This window comes from Salminus brasiliensis, chromosome 1 (assembly GCF_030463535.1).
Source record: "Salminus brasiliensis chromosome 1, fSalBra1.hap2, whole genome shotgun sequence".
NCBI lineage: Eukaryota > Metazoa > Chordata > Actinopteri > Characiformes > Bryconidae > Salminus > Salminus brasiliensis.
Window position 1 is genome coordinate 16,682,907 of NC_132878.1, and position 21,093 is coordinate 16,703,999.

The 21,093-nt window shown below is 37.7% G+C and overlaps 1 protein-coding gene across 1 annotated transcript; it reads left to right on the top strand.

The window, feature by feature from the left end:
- The first annotated feature begins 514 nt into the window (after positions 1-514).
- tbx5a (T-box transcription factor 5a) lies at positions 515-20,814 on the top strand. Its single transcript, XM_072693149.1, has 9 exons — positions 515-537; positions 1,793-1,967; positions 2,514-2,608; positions 4,892-5,011; positions 7,433-7,580; positions 12,374-12,526; positions 17,782-17,873; positions 19,590-19,819; positions 20,234-20,814. Exons 1-9 carry the CDS (start codon positions 515-517, stop codon positions 20,812-20,814), a joined length of 1,617 nt encoding a protein of 538 aa, XP_072549250.1.
- The last annotated feature ends 279 nt before the right edge of the window (positions 20,815-21,093 follow it).

Below are 21,093 nucleotides of genomic sequence, written 5' to 3' on the forward strand. Positions count from 1 at the left end.
ATATATATATATGGCTTTGATAATTGTGAATGATTATCAGTGACTAGGCAACTTTGATTTGGAACATCAGTTTCGCTCAGAGAAGTGGGATAGATTCTTGATTTTTCTTCTGTCGGTGGGGGGCGAGGGGTAGGAGGGGTGGGCAGCTCTGAGGGTGGACCAAAGCTTATGACGGCACAGCGTTGTCCACAGTCGCTAGCAGCTCTGGCTTCCTCCGTCTTCCGTTTTCCACGACTCATCAGCAGAGCTGACCGGTGGAGGGAGAGAGAGAGAGAGTGCGCGTGCGAGAGAGCGAGAGGGAGAGAGAGAGAAAGGCGGTGACAGAGCTGCTGCTTTCATACAGGAACACTACAATGGTATGCGCGAGCACTAGGCTAGGTCCACCGAAAAACGGTGCTGCCGTTCTTCTGCACGCGAGCGCCTGGTCGTGAGTGACCCATAATCGCTCGGCGATTCGGCGAATTTCGTCGAAGACCTCATCAGTGCTTGACCGCGGACACGAAGAAGGGACCTCATGGGCTCAAAGGGTAGCATTCCGTGAGCAGCACGGCTGGAATATATGTGGCGTTAAAAGAAAAGGGAACGCGTATTTTGGGAGAAGATAGCATATCACTTGTGTACCAGTCGTGGTTACGGGTACGGATTTGTCGACGTTGCACGCCTTGCATCTACGTAGAAGGTAAAATTGTTATCTCCACTGCTAACCGTTGGGCTGCTTTTAAGATTTTCGCTGTTACTGGTTCGCTCAAGTCCATGTTATTGCCGAGAATATCCCCCATCGGGCCTCAGGAGGAATAATAATAATCCCTTTATGTCGTGGTGGAGTCCGCGCTACAGATGTGTTGTAGTGCGTTGTTTTCACGACGTGTTTACGTGTTGGTGTACTCTAAAAGCGAAAACTCCGCCGTTGCCAGAAACGTTTGTTTCTTGTTGTGCTTGCTCGAGCGAAAGCTCCATTAATCAAGCGCTCTGACGGAGAGTTTGCCTACAGTTCAAAGAAAGTTTGGCATGGTATGATTTAGTCATTCTGCCTCCTTTTTTGCAGAGATAAATAAAAATGCAGAATTAACTCAGATTAACTGAGAAATATAATAATAATAATAATAATAATAAGAAGAAGAAGAAGAAGAAGAAGAAGAAGAAGAATTTAAAACTAGCATTTATACAAAAAAAGCTGTTACAATGGGTTCTTTGAGTGATGCCATAAAATAACTATTTTTGTTTCAAGATGTGTATTTGTGAAGAACCTTTCAACTCCAAAGAAGTCAATGGAAATGTTCTTTCCCAATTTAAAGGTTGTTCACACTCACATCAGTTTTGCAAAAATGGTTCTTCATGTACCCAAAATGGATTCTTCTAACTTAAAGGACACTTTAAAGCACCATTATTTTCAAAATTAATTAAGCATGAAAAGAATGAAAATAGTGCAAACCAATCCCAAGCCTACAAACAAATTAACATCATAAATAAAAGTTGAAGTCTGCAGACTCCTGTGTTTCAAAGAAAAAAGAAAGAAACCCAATGCACATGGCATCTCTTCCGTTTGTATTTGTGTTTAAGTAAGCCTATACATTTTTGTTACGTGTACAATTAAAAGGTATATATATATATATATATATATATATATATATATATATACAAGTTATATATAAGTTTGTATATCTATTGTTTATCCCTGTGTGCTGAATTCGTTTTGTTGCTGTGCTTAATTTGACGTGCTTCTAGAAGTATATATGCCTATAAAAGCTTGCACGAACGAGCACTGTGATAATCAACTCTTTCTGTCACCTAGGCCTCAAGATAGAAGCGGTAACAGGCCTTCTGATATGGCGGACAACGAAGAAAGCTTTGGACTTCAAAACTCTCCAAATGACACTGATTCAAAGGATTTACATGAGAGTAAATCTGAAAAACAAAATGGGAGCTCCGGCAAATCCCCATCATCACAAACAACCTATATTCAACAGGTTAGAGCTACTGGGTGTTCCTGCATGTGTGTGCATTACCATACACTGACTACAGGCCCAGATGCAGTTAGATGATGCATGAGTAAATCAGTAAGTGCAGTAGATACTGCATTTTTCGGCCTCAAATCAAAAGGAGTCAAATCATAAGATATTACAAATGACAAACCTTTGACTACAAGAAATACATTAATTTATATGAGCAAATTATTTGAGAAACATCTTAAGAAATGTACATTATTAAGTATTTATAAAAGAAAGCTTTATTGCAAATGGCAAAATGAAACGTAATTTTCAGCAGTTTGTCTTTTTCAGTTTAGCAAGTTGTTGGAAGTGGACATTTTACACACCACATATTTAGTTATTTTTATTTATCTTTTAACTTTAACTTTTTATTTTATTCCCTGTATTTCCTCTGACAATACATTTAAGAAAACTTAAAAGGTTTATACTACAGTCTGATTGTGTTATGTGGTGTTTAATAACTACAGCAGTCTACAGACTTTTAATATGCACATGTTTGATTTTTAAACGTTTTTTCCTTCATAGGGAATGGAGGGAATCAAGGTTTACTTGCATGAACGGGAGTTGTGGGTAAAATTCCATGAAGTAGGGACTGAAATGATCATCACCAAAGCAGGGAGGTAGGTCGCAAATGTTTAAGCATGTTTTGCCAATACCAGCAATTTATTTTTCTAAGGTGCTAGAAGTGTTGCAAGCCATTAACAATTACTTTACCAGTTGTAGTCAGAGGGAATCCTGCTTGTTACAGGTTGTATTACAGGTTGTAATAACCTGATTGCAACTGTTTGTAATAATCTTGTGTTTCCTGAACCCCATGTCCATTTCTCCGCGTATGTCCTCATATATACATTTTTGTTGAGAAAATAGATTGTTGTTGTGTAGAGGCTGTATAAAGCTTTAGAACCGCACCTTTCACAGAAATCAAACATCTGAATAAATTATTATATTTCATATCAGTTGAACGTGTTTTGAAAAGTGACAATTTAGTACACAAATAATACAGGTTACTGTAATTTAGGAGTGAAAATTGTAGAAAATTATATCATTCAACTATAATAAACTTATTATATTGTAAGTTACAGCTCCGTTGGCATTATTAACGTTTTTACAAAGTTACTATACACTCTAAAATGTTTCTTTAAAGGTTCTTCAGTAAAGCTATATAGAACCACGACAGTTTAAAGAACAACATATATAAATATATATATTTCTTTTATATATTTTCTCTTAGAAGTAAGAAAAATAAAACGGCTAGAAAAGTATTTCCTTTAAATAAGTTTTGGAAGTAAGTAAGATTTAAGTAAGATTTGGAAACGTTATTTAAGTAGCGCAGAGTAGCGTTTTGAGTATGCACTTAAAACACATCGTTTGCTAATGTGCTTTTGAAACAAACGTGTTGAATTAGCAGTCTGATTTTCTTGTTTTTTGAGTACGCTAAGAACATTTAGATTGTGCCGACTCTGAATACCTTCATCGATCCAAAGGTCTTAGTAAGTCGGTGGTCCATGTGCATTCAACAAATTGTTTTGTGCGTCTCAGATATCTTATTTATTATTGTCGCCGTAGGCGTGTACTGTTTGTTTATTTATTTAAAAAAATCCCCCTAATCGCAATCGGCTGCATAAGGCGGCTTTTATAACCCAGCTCATTGCCACTCCGTTTTAGCTGAAGTACATTAGCCGTCCCTCCTCACCTCATCCACGCAGCTCCCGAAGGTCTGCTGTTATAACACTATGGGCCTGGCTCCAATCGGCCTGACACAGCCTCCCTCCTCCCCCTTCACCGTAATGAATAGGCCCAAATGTGGTGTATGGGCTTTTGTGCGTGCACATGCATGCTCCTCGTTCGTGTGGCAAATTCGAGGTTCAGGTTGTCTGGAACAAGTTTTGCTGTTTCTAGAGCATAAAGGCGGTTTCAGGCGAGTCGAAATGTTGTAGTAAGTGATTGAATAAAATGTGTTACATCAACTGGTATGCTGTGTTTGCATCTTCTGGCAGGAATGTTGTTGTGATGCATTTTAATTCATGTGGGAATTAATGCTAGATTCGAATCATGTAATTCTAATCACAGAACAACATAGTTTATAAATGGTCTAATTATTGTACTGCATGCAATATTTCTGCTATTTCTATTATTAATGTGTCATTTATCTTTCAGTGTGTCTGAGCCATAAGTGCCATCAGGCTATGTGGGTGGCATAGGACACTATCCTTAAAGTGAATTAGCTTAAAATTAGAAAACTAACAACATAATAATGTTCCAAATTGTAAACAAATTAATAAACAAATACAACGTGACAATATTTAATAGACCAACGTTTAATAGACCACACACACACATCTGTATATCTATCTATCTATATCTATCTATATATATATATATATATATATATATATATATATATATATATATATATATAACCAGCTACTGTTTTATCCATTTTTTCATCTCTTTCCCCAATGGCTTTCGAACAGAGAGCCATTCGTGTCAGTATGTCACTACGGAAGCTAATGAGCCATGCACAACGCGCAGAGTAAATTAGATTACATCGGGGGAACGTCCTTTTTCAGTGAACATATATATATATATATATATATATATATATATATATATATGTATGCGTGTGGACCCATGGGAATTGAAATCATTTAGCTAAAGTGGTAGCACGTCAGAACAATTCTGCTCAGAAGACTCATCTCGGGGGCAAATTCAGGCAAAGCGCAAAACGTGCAGCATAACCTGTAATGTCCTAACGCCAAAATGTCATTGAGAATAAAAAAAAAAAAAAACAAGAGCAACCCAGACAGGGATGGATGTAAATCGCACTTTAACGCGAGATGTTGCTGTTGTTTTAATCATTGCATGCAATGTCGTGTTTTCAGTGTTTCCATTTTCGTCCACAGGCGGATGTTCCCAAGCTTCAAAGTGAAGGTCACTGGACTGAACCCCAAAACAAAATACATTCTTCTGATGGATGTCGTGCCGGCGGACGACCACCGCTATAAATTTGCCGATAATAAATGGTTGGTAATAATAAGTACCATTGTAGCTTCGAATGCTATTTATGCAGGTGAACATTCTTTAGCCGATATTAATAAAATGTCATAAATATTTTTTTGAGCTGGGAATTCTGAAATAAGCTCCCGATTTGCCTTACCATTTCTCTCTTTCACGAAAAACCTTTTTATAATTATAATATTTATAAAATTCTACTACTACTGCTAATAATAATAATAATAATAATAATAATAATAATAATGTTTTAAAACATAATTTGAATCTGGCAGATGTTCTTCATATTGTGTCCAGTGTGTACTTTATGATGAATGGGCCAAAATTAATGCATCAATATGACGTATAATCAAATCGTTACATTGGCCTCGATTAAAAGTTAGGAAGGCCTTTCCATTTTCTGTAAAGTTGCCGTTTTGGAGATAGGACGTTTTGCGTGACAGTGGCTATTAACGGCTGGTGGCAAAGAGATGCCGTTCTTGTGCAAGTTATACTGTGGAAAAGGCCATAAGTCGATTCGAAGTGTCTTGAACTTATTTAAATTGTTTAAACTCATTGTTTATGATTATGTAACTTGCTCATTTTGCGTTGTTTCGTTCTAATTATTTATTTGAGCTGAATAAAAGCTTACCTGTTTGTTGCCACACCTAGCAGTTGTTTAACGTTGTAGGTTGAGGGTGTCCATTCATACAGTGCAGCAGGGGTAGTTAGAGGAAGATCTGCTTTAGTACTTCATGAAATACTCAAGTTAGCCTCTTTCTGCTCTCCTTTTACACTACTGTAGGATACTTACACGTTATGAAGCATATTCCACAACGCTGGGATATGTTTGCTTTGTATGGCTCATGGTTCACACGTGCCAAACAGTTACATAAAGACGATGGGTGTTTTTTTAAGATCACTTTTTTGCCAAGAATTGAGCTACTTGACACATTTTAGAGCACCGTAATTTTATTGTTTAGTTCTATAAGAGTTCTCTTTCGTCTTATGATCGTGTTATTTACATATGTGTGTGTTGTGAGCGTAACGGGGTAGCTTACCAAAACTTTGTCCCTTTTAAATAAGCGGTTTTTTTTTCCAGACGAAACTAGTCAAAGGGTTAGAAAAAGAGCCCGTAAGCACTTCGCATGCTCTCTTTCTCTCTCAGCCCCCCTTTGCAAGCACGTAGAAACGGTGATCTCTCGGAGTTAAATCTACAGCTTGTATGAGTCACCTTTTCTGGGTCAGCGCGTTCAAATGGAAGCTTTTTCGGCAAGCATGCCCACATGTCAATATCACTGATAATTATCCGTTCAGTGCACGCACTGGAACTAACGACCCTCTTGATCAGCTACTGTTTTATCCATTTTTTCATCTCTTTCCCCAATGGCTCTCGAACAGAGCCTTGTTCAGAGAGCATTCGTGTCAGTATGTCACTACGGAAGCTAATGAGCCATGCACAACGCGCAGAGTAAATTAGATTACATCGGGGGAACGTCCTTTTTCAGTGAACAGGATGTGTATATGGATTACACTGGAAATAAAATGTGCCTTGGGTTCATGCAATTCAAATGCATCAACACAGTTCTTGGCAAACCTCGAAGACAGCAGTCGTGTTGCTGCAACATATTTTATATTCTATAAGCATGTACACTCCAAGCACCATTTTAATATACTAAAGGCTGGGGAAGACCAGAGAGGGACGTGTTTTTCCTTATGTTTTTTCCTTATGCTCTAAGGTATGTGGCGTCGTAACCTTTAAACTATTTGTGTTTTAAATAGTCAAAATAAATTAGCTAATAACGTTTTAAAACCATTTGGACTTTTATACAAATACTGGCCAAACACTTAACACGTAACGAACACTCGATTGGCGATTGGTGCATTAACCATATATAGCCTAAGAGAAGCGGTGGATCAGTGCTACCTAATGAATTATTTAATGGTTTTGTTTTATTTATCTGTTATAAGCTACTATCTACACGTAATATTACATTGACAAAGCACAAAAGCTAAGCTTTAAACAGCATGGCTCATGTAAGCTCATTCTGTTATTTTACCTGGTCATAATCTGTCACATCACTTTACAAAACAAAATTACAAACAAAATGAACCTCTTGGATGTCATGGTCCAAAATTCTCTAAAGATGCTTTGTGACGTCGCTATTAAGTTACCTTGTGATGCTGTTGAAAAGGTTCTTTGTGATGCCGTTAAAAAGTTGTTTAGTGGCGTCGCTAAAAGTTGCTTTGTGAGGCCCATGGAAAGTTTTTGAACTAAAAATGTAAATGATGGCGTGCGTTACATATATATACATATAAACGAAATCCTGCATAATCACCTCCACACAAGATTATCAGCGCTTTGTATATTTCAGACAAAAACTAGAAGAACTAAAATTGTATCAGCCAATTAATTGTGAATTGCACTCAGTTCTTTTCACTCTGTGGTGCAGGTCAGTGACAGGAAAGGCAGAGCCAGCGATGCCTGGCAGGCTCTATGTGCACCCAGACTCTCCAGCTACTGGAGCGCACTGGATGCGCCAGCTTGTCTCCTTCCAGAAGTTGAAACTGACCAACAATCACCTCGACCCTTTTGGACATGTGAGTACACAGTCACTGTTATTCATATGTGTATGTATGTGCATTTTCGTTGTTTTTGATTAATTACAAATTGTCTTTTAATTTTAAATTAGTCTAAACTTAAACAATTCAAACGTGTGAGTTGGTTACATATGAATAAAACTTGATGCCTCATAAAGGATGCTCTACACACAATGATATCCGCAGATAATTGCTTATATACGTTTTCAGCTTATAATTATAGCACTATTTGTTGTCACCTTCTTTGTTTTTCTTTGATCCTAAAATGCTCTGCTCAAATGTCTGCTTCTTATTAATTTTATGTTTATTTTTCTGTAGAGGGTAACAATTAAATGAAAGAAATCTTGGCCATTTAGTCCCATCCTCTGCATTTTATAACTGCACTCATATTAAAAAATTCTATCAGCATTGGTCCAGAATTCCCATATTGTAGCATGCCTACACTAGAAAGGTATTGTTTTTAAACGCAGTAGAGAATGGAGAAGAGAGAAGATGGCAAAATTGCCTCTCAGCAGGCGCTGCTGACAAATACGAGAGCTTGCATTAACAAAATTGGCATCTTAAATGCTGTAATGTTAATTGTGACAACCAAAAATGCAGCTATGATAATTAAGAAAGTCTCTGATGTGCACAATGTGTTTAACATACTATAAAAGCTGGATTAAAAATATAGTGAAAGCAATTTGGTGGAAGCACTTGGATCCAGAGTGAAGTGGAAGCTTAAGTGCCATAGACATGATTCATTTGTGTTGTATGGAGACTGGATTAAAAGCCTCTATTCTATTCAAGCAGGCTAGTGCAATAAAAAATATATATATATGTGTGGGTGAAATTAACGAAAAATAAATTACATAATGTGCACGCCTCTGAAAAAAAGTTCAGATTTGTGCATTATTCCAATAAAAAATAACATCAACAGGATTAACAAAAAATGCATATGTTACATATGTAAAGAATTGTTAATTCACTGCAGCATGTTTTCTTTTGTTTTGTGCTGCAAGTTCATTAAAGTGACATGATTGCACTTGATCCTGATATTTTTATTCGTGGCTTAACATTTTATAGATTCTTTCAGGTACTGTGCTTCATTAAATTGCCAAAACTGATATAGTGTTGACAGACAGAATAAAATAGGTGGATGACACATATTCTTCAAGTCAAAGTTAATTCTTTATTGAATATCAGTTTTAATCCAGAATTAGGCTTAATCAGAAACTTGCCTCAAAACATCTGCATTCAGCCTGCCAGTTTACTGCAAAAATGTTTGGGCCTGTGTGAAATCCATGTTGTTTGACTTTTAAATACTGTTCCAAGAACAGAGATGCAGCGTACTGTCCCCTGTCACTATTTAATGCTGATCACAAGTTTCCGCTGGCTTGCATTTAAAGTTGATCATGCTTGTTGTTCTGCCAAACCCCAGCTGGTAGAGTGAAACTGGAGCCCAGTTGGAATGTGAGCACTGTTGTAAATTTCTGTCCAGAATGCATTTTTGATTGGTTGCAGTGGTTCTTGGCATGCCCCCTCCTTTTTTTGCATTGAAAGAGCACCCTGGGATTTATAAATGAAGCATGGCTTCTCTACCAAAATAACAATCCGCCGACTTGTTGTTCCAGGTGGTTGAAATAATTTCAGACCTATTTATAATTACTAACCTCCGATATCGAAGCTGAAAATGCAATGTTATAGCCTGGATCCAGTTAGGAAATACATAAAATGGCGCAGTGTTTTTGAAATCTGTCCTAATTGGGCTCACATCATGAGACAAAGATTTCTAAGGGAAAACTCTAGTTATAGCTGAGCATATCCAACTGCAAAGGCATGCATGGTTGTAACAAGAAAAGATCTTAGGAGCCAATGTCCTCTGCACTTCCTGAGTTGAATTTTTTTTTTGTTTTTCTCATCCAACTCACCCAAAGCTTTGATCATTTTAGTACCATTCATCATCCCCTCAATAGGCTTACACATTCCCCCATTCCCCCCTTCACAGCCATCTAGAAATATTTGAGTCAAAATGGCGGAGTTTGGATAAGTATGCTTCAAACTGTTTAGGTCTTAATGATAGAGCGAGATGAGTGATGGACGAAGGTATACAAAGACTGTTAATCTGGAGGGCTTCAGAAACCTTGTGATGTCAGGGACATGAAAGCGAAGGGCAAGCGTTCAGGACCCTCTGCGATCCCTCACTATCATTAAAAACTATCATACAGAGCTGGGGCAAATGGAGATACGGAGCAACGGGGGCACCAAACTCAGACAAATGCTGCACTCCTAGTGGGTGGTCCCACCACAAGCATGCTAGAAAAACTGTCCGCGGCCTGATATCAACACAGATTTCCAAATACTCTGCGTGGTGTACTTATGTGGTACAGAGTTTCATAAAGTGTACCTAAAGCACTTGCATTATTTTGTTTGTTTTTTTATGTTGTCAGTCATTACATTTTGTAAGAAGTTATAAGTTATGAGAAAACAGTTTAACAATATAAAAACAAGTTTTATATATGGTGCTTGCAAGCTGCAAGGTCTAATGGTGGTGGAAGTGGTTGTTTAGTGCTGAGCACAGTGCTTAAAGTTTACAGTGGATAGGGGAAAGCTACGTAGCCAGTTGCTGCATTCAAGTTCCAAGTTGGTGTAGTCAGCCAAGAATGTCAAAGAGTGAACCCGGGGCATGTTACCAGTGTTTAGCACGTAGAGATCATTTGCACATATTTATATGTGTGTGTGTATGTGTGTGTGTGTGTGTGTTTGTGTGTGTGTATGTGTATGTGTAGATAGATAGATAGATAGATAGATAAATAGATAAATATATAGATAAAAAGACAAATGGCTATTATTCATTGTCAGGGGTAGTAACAAGAGATTATCTATCAATTTTTGGAGTAATTGTCTCTACTTTCCAGGGAACGCTTTCTACTAGATTCTGGAGTATTGCTATGAGGATTTGATTGCATTCAGCGATGAGTGTTAGTGAGGTCAGGATGTTGGATGATCATCACCCCATCTTTTTTAGCAATAGGTGCAAATTAAAGTAGCTGAATGAATTCATTATAAGGGGTGTCCACAAACATTTGGACAGTGTGTAAATCACCTCTGCCAAAAAAATATATATATTTTTCATCTGAACTGAACTGAACACTTGAGTTAATATTGCCTATCTTGGCTGTGTCTTACTTTTGTGAGTATGAGAAAGCGGCTATATAAATTAAACATATAATAATAATAATAATAATAATAATACCTATAATAATAACGAAACACTACTTGCTTAAAGCGATTTATATTTTGAAATGTGCTGGATGTGTGTTGAATATTCTCATCTGAACTTAAAATTCCTTTTTTCCATAGCATTGTAAAAAAAAAAATGTCATGTTAATTACAGGCACTTTTTGTGACTTGTTAACTTCAGGGCACTGGTGAATTCTTAAATTTACCTGACCTATATTTTGCCAAAATATTTTATTGACAAGCCACGCGGTACTGACTTTTCTATTAATAATTAATTATTCATAAAAGTATAAGACTTAACTTTTAGACGATCTTCCAAGGCATAACTATTACCACGTACCATTTTGGACCAATCAGAACAAGCTCTTTGACGTTGTTCCTCAACATGCTAAATTTAGTAGTAGGACATGAAGGGTAGTAGGGCAAATCTTTACAAGCTAAATACAGCTGAACGGTTTCTTATTGGGAGGGGTGGTCGTTTTGCTATCTCCACCTTAAAGTGGACATTAAAAGCCATTAGATCCTTACGGCTGATGCCCATGACTCCCAAGCGTGTCAGTACAATTAGGCTTAGGCCTGCGGATAACAGAGGCCTTTGGAGTAGAGGTGCAGGGCTCAAGTTCAACTGAGCGAACAGCGTCTCCGTGTCGCCGCGCCAGCGCGGGTCAGAGGAGGTCAGGAGGAAAGCAGAAGCGAGGAGAAGGTGCTCGAACATCGCAGCGGGGAATAGAAAAACACCAGACAGGCAACGACGAAGGATTTGTTTGCACTGCTCTTTTGCACCTTGGAGCAACCATCCGCGAATAGAGTCATGTGACGCAAATGTCTATTTATTTCTTTATTTATTTAAACAGAAATGTGCTAGACCTACATAACATGTTTTAAACCACAATATAGTCCAACTGTAAGCATTAAACGGTTCATGTTTAGAAGGTTACATAGAAATAAACACTGCATCAACCGTATTTTATTCTGTAATTATTTGCAACTAGTATCATTTAAATAATCATTTTACATAACCATTAAAGTAAAAACGTGAATTCATACAGACTCACCAATGAACACTGTAGATGTTTATTAATGGTACGCAATGTTTTGGCTTTTCTTTCCGGCCTTTTCCCCACACAGGTTTTTTTTTCTCAAGCTATTTAGGTCCACGTACATTCAGGGTGTACACTTAAGTTTGCTTGATTCAAATACGTCAACCGGTTCCAATACATGAAAACTTTGTAATTGAACATGAATACAGTACTTTACTTAGTTTACCTAGTTGTGTTGATGCATTTTAACCACTTACCACGTTTAAACAATGATTCGTGGTTTTCAGTGTTGAATGTAAATGATTCCATATACATGATTCAATCGTGTCAATTGGCTGCATACGAATCAACCTGTTGTTGACTTCACATATGGTATTAATGCGTAACCGTTTGAATCGTGTAAATTCAATGCACATTATTTTCTAAATGTTGATAAAACAGTAGCAGAATGTGATCAAGTTTAGCCTACAATGTGGATCTTTATTGCAAATGAATGTAAGGAAAGCAACATTTTGTGGTTTCTTTTTCCAGATTATATTGAACTCTATGCATAAATACCAACCGAGGATTCACATCGTGAAGGCGGACGAAAATAACGGGTTCGGCTCTAAAAACACGGCCTTCTGCACCCATGTGTTCCCCGAAACGGCCTTTATCGCGGTTACTTCATACCAGAACCACAAGGTAAGGTCAATGCAAGGTGTGCACAGATTATTTCTGACTTGTTTTAATCAGCGACATTAACCTTAGGAACATGCAAGCATTTCTTAAAGTAAAAGTATAATATAGAAAGAATAAGGTTGTTCTGAGCCATATGTGAGTACTGGAGACTGCTGTGTCAAATAAATGAATTGCACAGTTTAGGGGACTGGGTCGCTGGTCAGTGTGGTCATTGCATAATCATTTGCAGCCGTCCAAAGTTGCAGACCACAGATGAATCGGGAATTGATAAATCCTAGTGCGCTATTACTGAACGATTCGTGTGTGTGTGTGTGTGTGTGTGTGTTTTGTTTGAATGTTTAATGACGATTTGGTCTTCTGCAAAATGATGTTGTGCATTTTAACAGTATAATTGGCAAATAGAATTAGTATATCTCGCAATCCGCTTTATTAAAGGTTTTAAATAAATGCATTAACCGTAGCTTAAGTCACTAAACTGCTAAAGGCTACTTGTAATTAAGGGAGTAAAAAGCTCGTTAATTCTTTCCCTGTGTGGTTTCATTAACACACTCTGATATGTGAGCCTTGATTTGCAGCTTTAACTATAAATCGATTTTCATTCATATAGTTTAAACAAGCTAATGTGTGCTGATCAGCAATCAAAAAAAAAATATGAACGAAGAGAATGATCTCTATTTCTGCCAATATAATTACATTAAGTTTATTCATTGATTCTGTAGAAGTGGTGATTTCCATTATGACGTAATATTAGTGGACCCAGTGTTGAAATATAAAACCTTGTCGCTGTTTTTGGCTATTTGTATGGTTTCTGACTATATTTGTCTTGTGTGAATAACATTAGTAAAGTCCGTACCTTTTAGTAAATGTCCACAAATCGAGATGGTTTTACGTTAAGTGTGCGCATTGCCTTATATTAACCTCTTAAACCCATTACATTAACAGTCATGTGGGTCCACTTTTAAGTTACTCTTCTTACTACATAATCTACAGTCACATGAAAAAGTTTCTATTTGAAAATAATTTAGCCTTAAATTGTATTGTGTTGTGCTACTTTTAGAGCATAAATTCAATTTATTTGAGTGTTTGCTTAATTTGACAGTCAAGTAAGGTTAACGCAATGTTAACGTTAACGTAAGTTCTGTAAAGTTGCAGTTGTAAAAAATGCGTCAGTTGTAAAAAATGCAAGACAAATAAATTTGATTAATTTGATTTTTTACGTTTAGTCACAGTGTATAAACAAACAATCCCATACAAGCACCTTATGTCCGTATAGTTTACTTTGAAAATAGGATGTTTGGCATGAGCCCAATTTGATTTTGTTTTCAGTAGTCTTTAGCCCTAGTTTATGAAAATATGTACTACCATTACAATTATTTAAACATGAATACCCATTGTGATAGCACTTGTGTTGTAAAAAGTTTATAATATTAAATTAAAGGTTCCTTTGTTGCTCTTTTGACTTTAGTTTTGCATAATTTAGTTTTATTTTGTGGTGCAAATTGATTTTTTTCAATAAGTGGGCATGGAAAATCGCGTTGGCTGCTAGAAAAGTCGTCTGTTCTGGGATTTTATTATTTTTAAGTGTATTTGGTCTAAAATGTAAATTAAATCCCCAGTAATAGACAATGCACTACTGAATGCTTATTACTGTTTCGTGTTCCCAGAGGCTTTAAAGAAACAGCTATAACGACTTCTGCTGATCTATGATTAACGAGAGGGGGTTGTGCAGAACTGCCTATTAGCCAAGTGTGTCGTTTAGCTCGTTTAGTTGTAAGTAGACTGAAACACTCGCAGATAAATGTTCAGACTTCCTGTGGTGGGCATTTGAAGAAACATTCCTGCCATGTCTGTTTCACATCCTCGCAGCGCGTTGAGCGCGGCTGGTGCAGGTGCTGGAAAAGACTGCAGAAATGAGTTTTGGGAGGCAGTTGTTCCTAATGCGCCACCAGCCAATCAGAACCCAGAGCGCTCGGGCGCAAGAGAACCCTCTAACAGTGATTATATTCAGCGGGTTAATTGATGGGTTCCAGCAGTCGAATTCCCTGCCCACTGTTATTCCAGACTGTTTTTGGAAACTCGGAACGGCGTTTTGAAACGATAGCTATCAAATATACAGAATTCTATTTTTAAATAAATGTATTAATTTAAAACTGTTTGTTAGTGTGTTGGTATGTATTAATGTTTCACTCACATAATTACTTGCTTAGAAAAAGTTAGAAGTCAATTCATGATAAAAACATCAACAGAAATGCTTGAAAATACTTAGTAAAAATCTTTTTAGTCTGACTTCCACTAAAAGTTTAATTCCTTTTCTTGTAAAGCTATTTTGTAGATACGAGGTTGCGTGACAGCGTCGATATACACTTTTATATTTTCATATACTTACTTATTCATATACATATTGTAAATATATACCATTTATATTTGTATATTGTCAGCAATATCTTATTTATTTATTTATTTGTTAGTTTGTTTGTATTTATGTATTAATATATTTATTGTATTTTTATATTTATATTTATGGAAGATGCTGTGAGCCATGGAATTTTAATCTAAAAGTATTTCTCTTAGACGTTTTTTAATACTACTTTATTTAGCCAGGTCAGCCATTTCACAGTTTAAACTTACCTGGCCATCAATAAACAACGATTATTATATATATTTTTTAATTGCTTGTTTTTCTAATCCACACTTATTTTCCGAAACATACATCATCTACAAAATTGCAGTCATTACAGGATATACTGGCGAGAGTTCCATCTCAAGTTTTATATTTGTTGGCAGGTTTACATTTCATCTTGCTAACGAAATATAATCCAAACAGTGTATCATAGGAAAAATAAAAAAATCTTCATTCAAAGCATAAAGAAGTCTAAGAAACCTCGATACGAGAGAGTACGAGAGTGTATTAAAACTTCTTTCATTCACTCAGTTGCAGTTACGTGTCTGCAAGTAAAACGTATAATAATAACAATAACAATAATAACAACAATAATAATAACAACAACCATAATTATAATAATGTGCCTTTTCAGTGCAACAATCATTTTAATCAAACACATCTGATAAAGAAATATATGATATAGTTGCATTTTATTCCTTCATATACGTGTTTCACAATTTCACTCGGGTTTTTGTTTGTTTTGTTTTGTTTTTTTTTACTTTTTGAGATAAATTAAATCTGTCAGTTGTTCTTTACAACTTTTCAACTTGTTCTGTTGGTGGCGGGCTACTTTGCTGTTGCTCACATCTCTCAATGTATGGTTTAATTGTGTACCAGTGTAGTAAATAATGTAGTTCCACTGCAGTTATACGGCTTTAAACGTCTGTCTGATACGTTTTAGTAAGACTGTTTTGCAAAGCTATACTTTTCTTCTCAAGTACAACTACTTATTTTACTACTCAAGTAAGTGTATACTCAGCCTACCTGGTCGTGCATAAAAAGGTGCCTTTTCTCGTTTAAGATTCAGCGCATTTCTTGACATTATTTGTGTAGCCTACACAAAAATGACCGCATTTGAAAGAAACTGTCCGTGTGCCAAATGTTCTACGCGTTTACGAGAGCTTAAAAGCGTATCCCAACATGGAGACTTTTTACAGGGTCTCAAGTGAGAGCCAGCACACAGTCAAAGTTCACACACCACACCCGCCACCAAACAACCTGCCAAACAAAGCCTGCTTCACTCGACGAGGATGTTCTTCTAACATAATTTCTGTATATTTCTATATATACACACAAGCACACACACACACCACACACAGACATATATATGGCATTTTTGGCCAGTTTAGGAGGAGACATATGAACTTTGAAAGGTTGAGCTCTAAAACCGCGACAAATTTAGATCCGCCTACTCCAGAACTGCCGGCTGTTTTTTACTCAAGACGACATCAAATAAACCACAATGCCTGCAGACATGAACCATGTTGCATTATATTCTCCACAGCAGAAGGACAATACCAAAACAATCTACCCATGCCTAATCAATGCAAACAATGACTTCTTTTAGACAGTTTTCTCTCACCTGCAAGTGTTGATTAATTGCTAAAATTCTAATTTATTACACCCCACTACAACTACAATGTGTCAACATGTCATGATGAGTAGACAAATAGAAAGGCTCCAAAATGACCTGGAATAAAATCTTCTTACTGAAAGTTAAGAAGGTCTTTTCTATCTCCTGTAAATGAGTTTTTGCATGAAAGGGACAATACATTCCAGTTGCTGCTGAGTGTGTGTGTATACACTCACTAAACACTTTTCAGAAAGACATGTACACATTACTTATTCATTATGCAGCTATTTGAACAACCAACTTTGTGACTGCAGTGGATTATATAACATTGATATGGGCCAACAGCTTCAAGTAATGTTCACACCTATCATCAGAAAGGGGAAAAATGTGATCTCAGTGATTTTGAGTATGGCATGATTGTTGTTGCTAGACGGACTGGTTTGAGCATTTTTAAAACTACGGATGTTCCGGAATTTTCAGTGCCAGCATCTCCAGAGAATTGAGTAATAAAGAAAAAACTATGAAAAATACCAGTGAAAAATACCAGTGAGCATCAGTTACAGACAGAAACACCTTGCTGATAGAGGCTAGCAAAGAATGAACAAACAGACTAAAGCTTAAAGAAAGGCTACCATAACTCAGATAGCCAATGTGCACAATTACAAGGAGCAGAAAAGCATCTCAGAATGCACAAGAGATTGAACTCTGAGATGCAGAAGACAGTAGAAGACCACAACGTGTTTCATTTCTGTTAGCCAAGAACAGGAAGTTTAGGTTGTAGTGGACACAGGGTTACCAAAACTGGACAGCTGAAGACTAGACAAACATAACCTGATCTAGTGAATCTTAATTTGGGCACACAAATGACAGGTGGAGATTTGCAGCATTAAAGTAAACTTTACAATAACCATTTCAGCATGGACCAGAATTAAAAAACACTTTTGGTAGGTACTGACCACTGCCTACCAGAGGTATGACCCAGTCATCTAGCCATCACAATTTGGCCCTTGTAAAAGTGGCTTAGATCATTATGCTTGCCCAGACTGACTGTTAGACTGTTTGGGTGCCAACCCCTTAACAGATGCCACTGTGGTTTAAATGTTTACTTTATCCAGTACTAAAGGTTATGGCTGACTGAGACATACATACATAAAAAAAAAATATATATATATACAGTATGTTGTATTCAGTGTAATACATATTTTTATGTGTTCCGTTGTTTGTTTGTTTGTTTTTTTGCAGATTACCCAGTTGAAGATCGAGAATAACCCTTTTGCAAAGGGTTTTCGGGGCAGTGATGATATGGAACTGCATCGCATGTCAAGAATGCAAAGGTAAAAAGTGCAGACTTTTTTTTTTTTTAAGTCTGGATTCTCTTTCACATTCTTGCCTAAGAATTCATGTATAGCCTACTATGTATTTATTAGTACAACTGAGTAAGCTGAAAATGACCACAAATAAATAAGAGTTACTCATATTAATGAATACAGCTGTTCCCTATGAGCTTTTTCAACTCTATTCAAGATTTTACAGGATTCTTGCAGGAGGTTTCTGGTAGTACTAGAAGTGGCCCACTGTTTACTGTGCTATGCAGCGAGGTTAAGACTGAATGAAGCGTTGTTTGTTTCCCCAGGGCTAACTGCTAAGTGCAAGTGAGTACTTTCCCGCTAGATATAGGAGCCATAAATACACAGGTCTCACTGAAAGTGCATCTCTGGTAAGAGGCTTGATTGGCATCACAAGATAGGCAAGGCTCTACAGGAACAACCAATTATCTAACAAGCTCCCTAATTATCACCAAACAGAGCCATGCTAATCAATGTATACACGCGCACACACACACAGAACAAACAGTCTCTTCGATACAAACCAGAAGTACTTGTTTTCAGAAAGAAGCTGTCTCTCCTAATAGGAAGGTTGTGATGTAAGTGTAGTTCTTGAAGAAGGGCCAGTCTTTCGGCTGATGGCTTTCATGGCTGATCTGGCTTGGCCTTGAAACCGCAGTAATATCTTAGTTTCATGCAAAGCCTTGGCTTTTCATGGATACTCTGAACAATTGTCTGTGGTGGTGCTGCAGTTGGTCCTTTGGAGGCAAAGACCACATGGCTTTTCCTCTTATTCACTCCAGATGACTGCTGTAGAACACGCGTCCATACAGTGTGGAAAAACACATTTTCAAAGTAAAAAATCTGGTCTTATAGCTCACAGCAGCCAATAAAGGCGTTGTCCGCTCTAAAAGAAGCAATGCTTAAAGGAAAAAATGGGACTGGGCTTTCCATTTAGTTAAAATTTTCTGTCATTACTGTTAAGCAACCAAAGACTGTTCTTACTAATGGCTCCCATAAAAAGCTCTAAGGGATAGCTTTCTGTTGAGCTTCAAGACAATGATTTGAAGACTTCAAACAGTACTTCAAATAAGGATTACTTCCCTTACTTCCTTACGTCCAATCTTTACTATGGATCCTCTCTAAAGTCAATAAGTTAGCATAAAAAAGCTCAGAAATATCACCACTTCATGCCGCATAGTCTCCTACTGCAAGACAGGGATACATTTTTAAATGTTAGAACAGTACCTATTTAAAGTGTAAAAATAACAAATGGAATTTCCAAACCAAATGTCTCCTAACTTTAAATGCATCATTATTAAATAAGCAAATGTGTAAAAAAAAAAAAAAAAACATCTACATCTTCTATTATCACACATTGGTGAAAGGTCCTGCTACCCTCTCAGTCCTCAAGCGCTTCCTTATCTGAGTCAAAGCAGATCTGTTCTTAGTTAGACCTTGGACCTATACAGAAAACGGCTCCCTACTTCCAAACACCAAAGAAATATCAGCGGAAGGAGACCCCTTAATGAGTTTCCCAGTTTAATCGGAATAAAACCCTGTCTGTCACCCACAAACTTTATAAATGGCTCAGAGCATAAAATGAGTTAGTGCTACATACTGCTAGCAGATGCGGTTAGTTACCATTCAAAGATGAAGATCAGTGAAAGATTCCATGCAAGTGTGTCAAGCTGAAGCTAAGAACGTTCTTGTCTGTTTCTACAGCACTAAAGAATATCCAGTGGTTCCCCGAAGCACAGTGCGTCAGAGAGTGGGTACCAGTCAGAGTCCATTTAGTGGGGATGTTCAAAGCATGCCTACACCCAGTGCCATTAGCTCTCAGTACTCCTGTGAAAATGGGGTTACCAGCACCTCCCAGGATCTTCTACCCCAGTCCAGCTCTTACCCGCTACCCCATGAGCACAGTCAAGACTATCACTGCATCAAGAGAAAAGGTAAGAAGGTTCATGTTAAAAGTGTATAAAGTGTATTTGCAATGACTGAAGGGCCTAACAGATCTATAAGTACACACAGTTCTCTAAGTTCTACTATGTCAAATCAATGACTTGCCTTAAACATGGCACCACACTCACCAGCTTGGAAAGGGATAGTCTCAATGTTGTCTTCTATTTGTACAAAAATCACAAATTTGGCAGAAGACTGGTCAGGCAAGGACCCCTCTTTAACTGACAGGATCAATATTGTTATTAAGGCAAGAGGATATGTGACCAAGTATTAATGAAGATATGATGATTGTCACTAGATCTTTGCCTAGGGACCTTATCTACTGTATGACATGCTGTGCCAAGATTTTATCAAACCATATTAGCCATGACAGTCATTTATTGGCCCATTTTCTCTGTCCTTAGTTGAAGATGACTGCCACTCAGGCGAACACTCCTACAAGAAGTCCTACATGGAGAGTCCTTCTAGTGAAGACGACCATTACTACCGCCCTGTCACCTATCCTCAGAGCTTGGGTCTCACCGGTGCTCCCTATCGAACCGAGTCGGGACAACGGCAGGCATGCATGTATGCCAGTGCTTCGCAAGCTACCGAGCCAAGCCTAGAAGACATCAGCTGCAACACCTGGCCTGGTGTGTCCCCATACAGCAGTTGTTCTGTGACCACCATGCAACCAATGGAGCGATTGCCCTACCAGCACTTCTCTGCCCACTTCACCTCTGGACCTCTAGTGTCCAGACTGAGCGGGGTAGCAGGCCATGCTTCACCACAACTAGGTGATGCCCATGCCATGTACCAGGGCTCAATGCCACACCAGACGCTTGGCCGACAATGCAGCCCTGGAGCAGGGATCCAGTCGCCAAGTGCCAGTCTGCAGGGGAACGAGTACTTGTACACTCATGGCATACCCCGCACTCTATCCCCCCACCAGTACCATACTGTGCACAGTGTTAGCATCATGCCTGAATGGAATGAGGGCAGCTAATTGGATTCTCACACGCAAGATGAAGTATGGGTGGAAGACTGTTGCAACGCAAATGCGTAATTGTATATTTATATTCCGAAGCTTTCCACAGTTCTGTGCAATTGTGTAGCATTGTCAGTTTGGACACAAATGTTGTAAGCATCAGCTCAGAAAGAGGAAAAACTGGCTAAAACAGCAATGAATGTCTCAGCAGTCCAGCATGTTCGCTGCACTAGATGGCAGGAAAAGCAGAGAACTAGAATTTTCTTTCAGACTATGGGCAGTAAGTAGTGATGAATG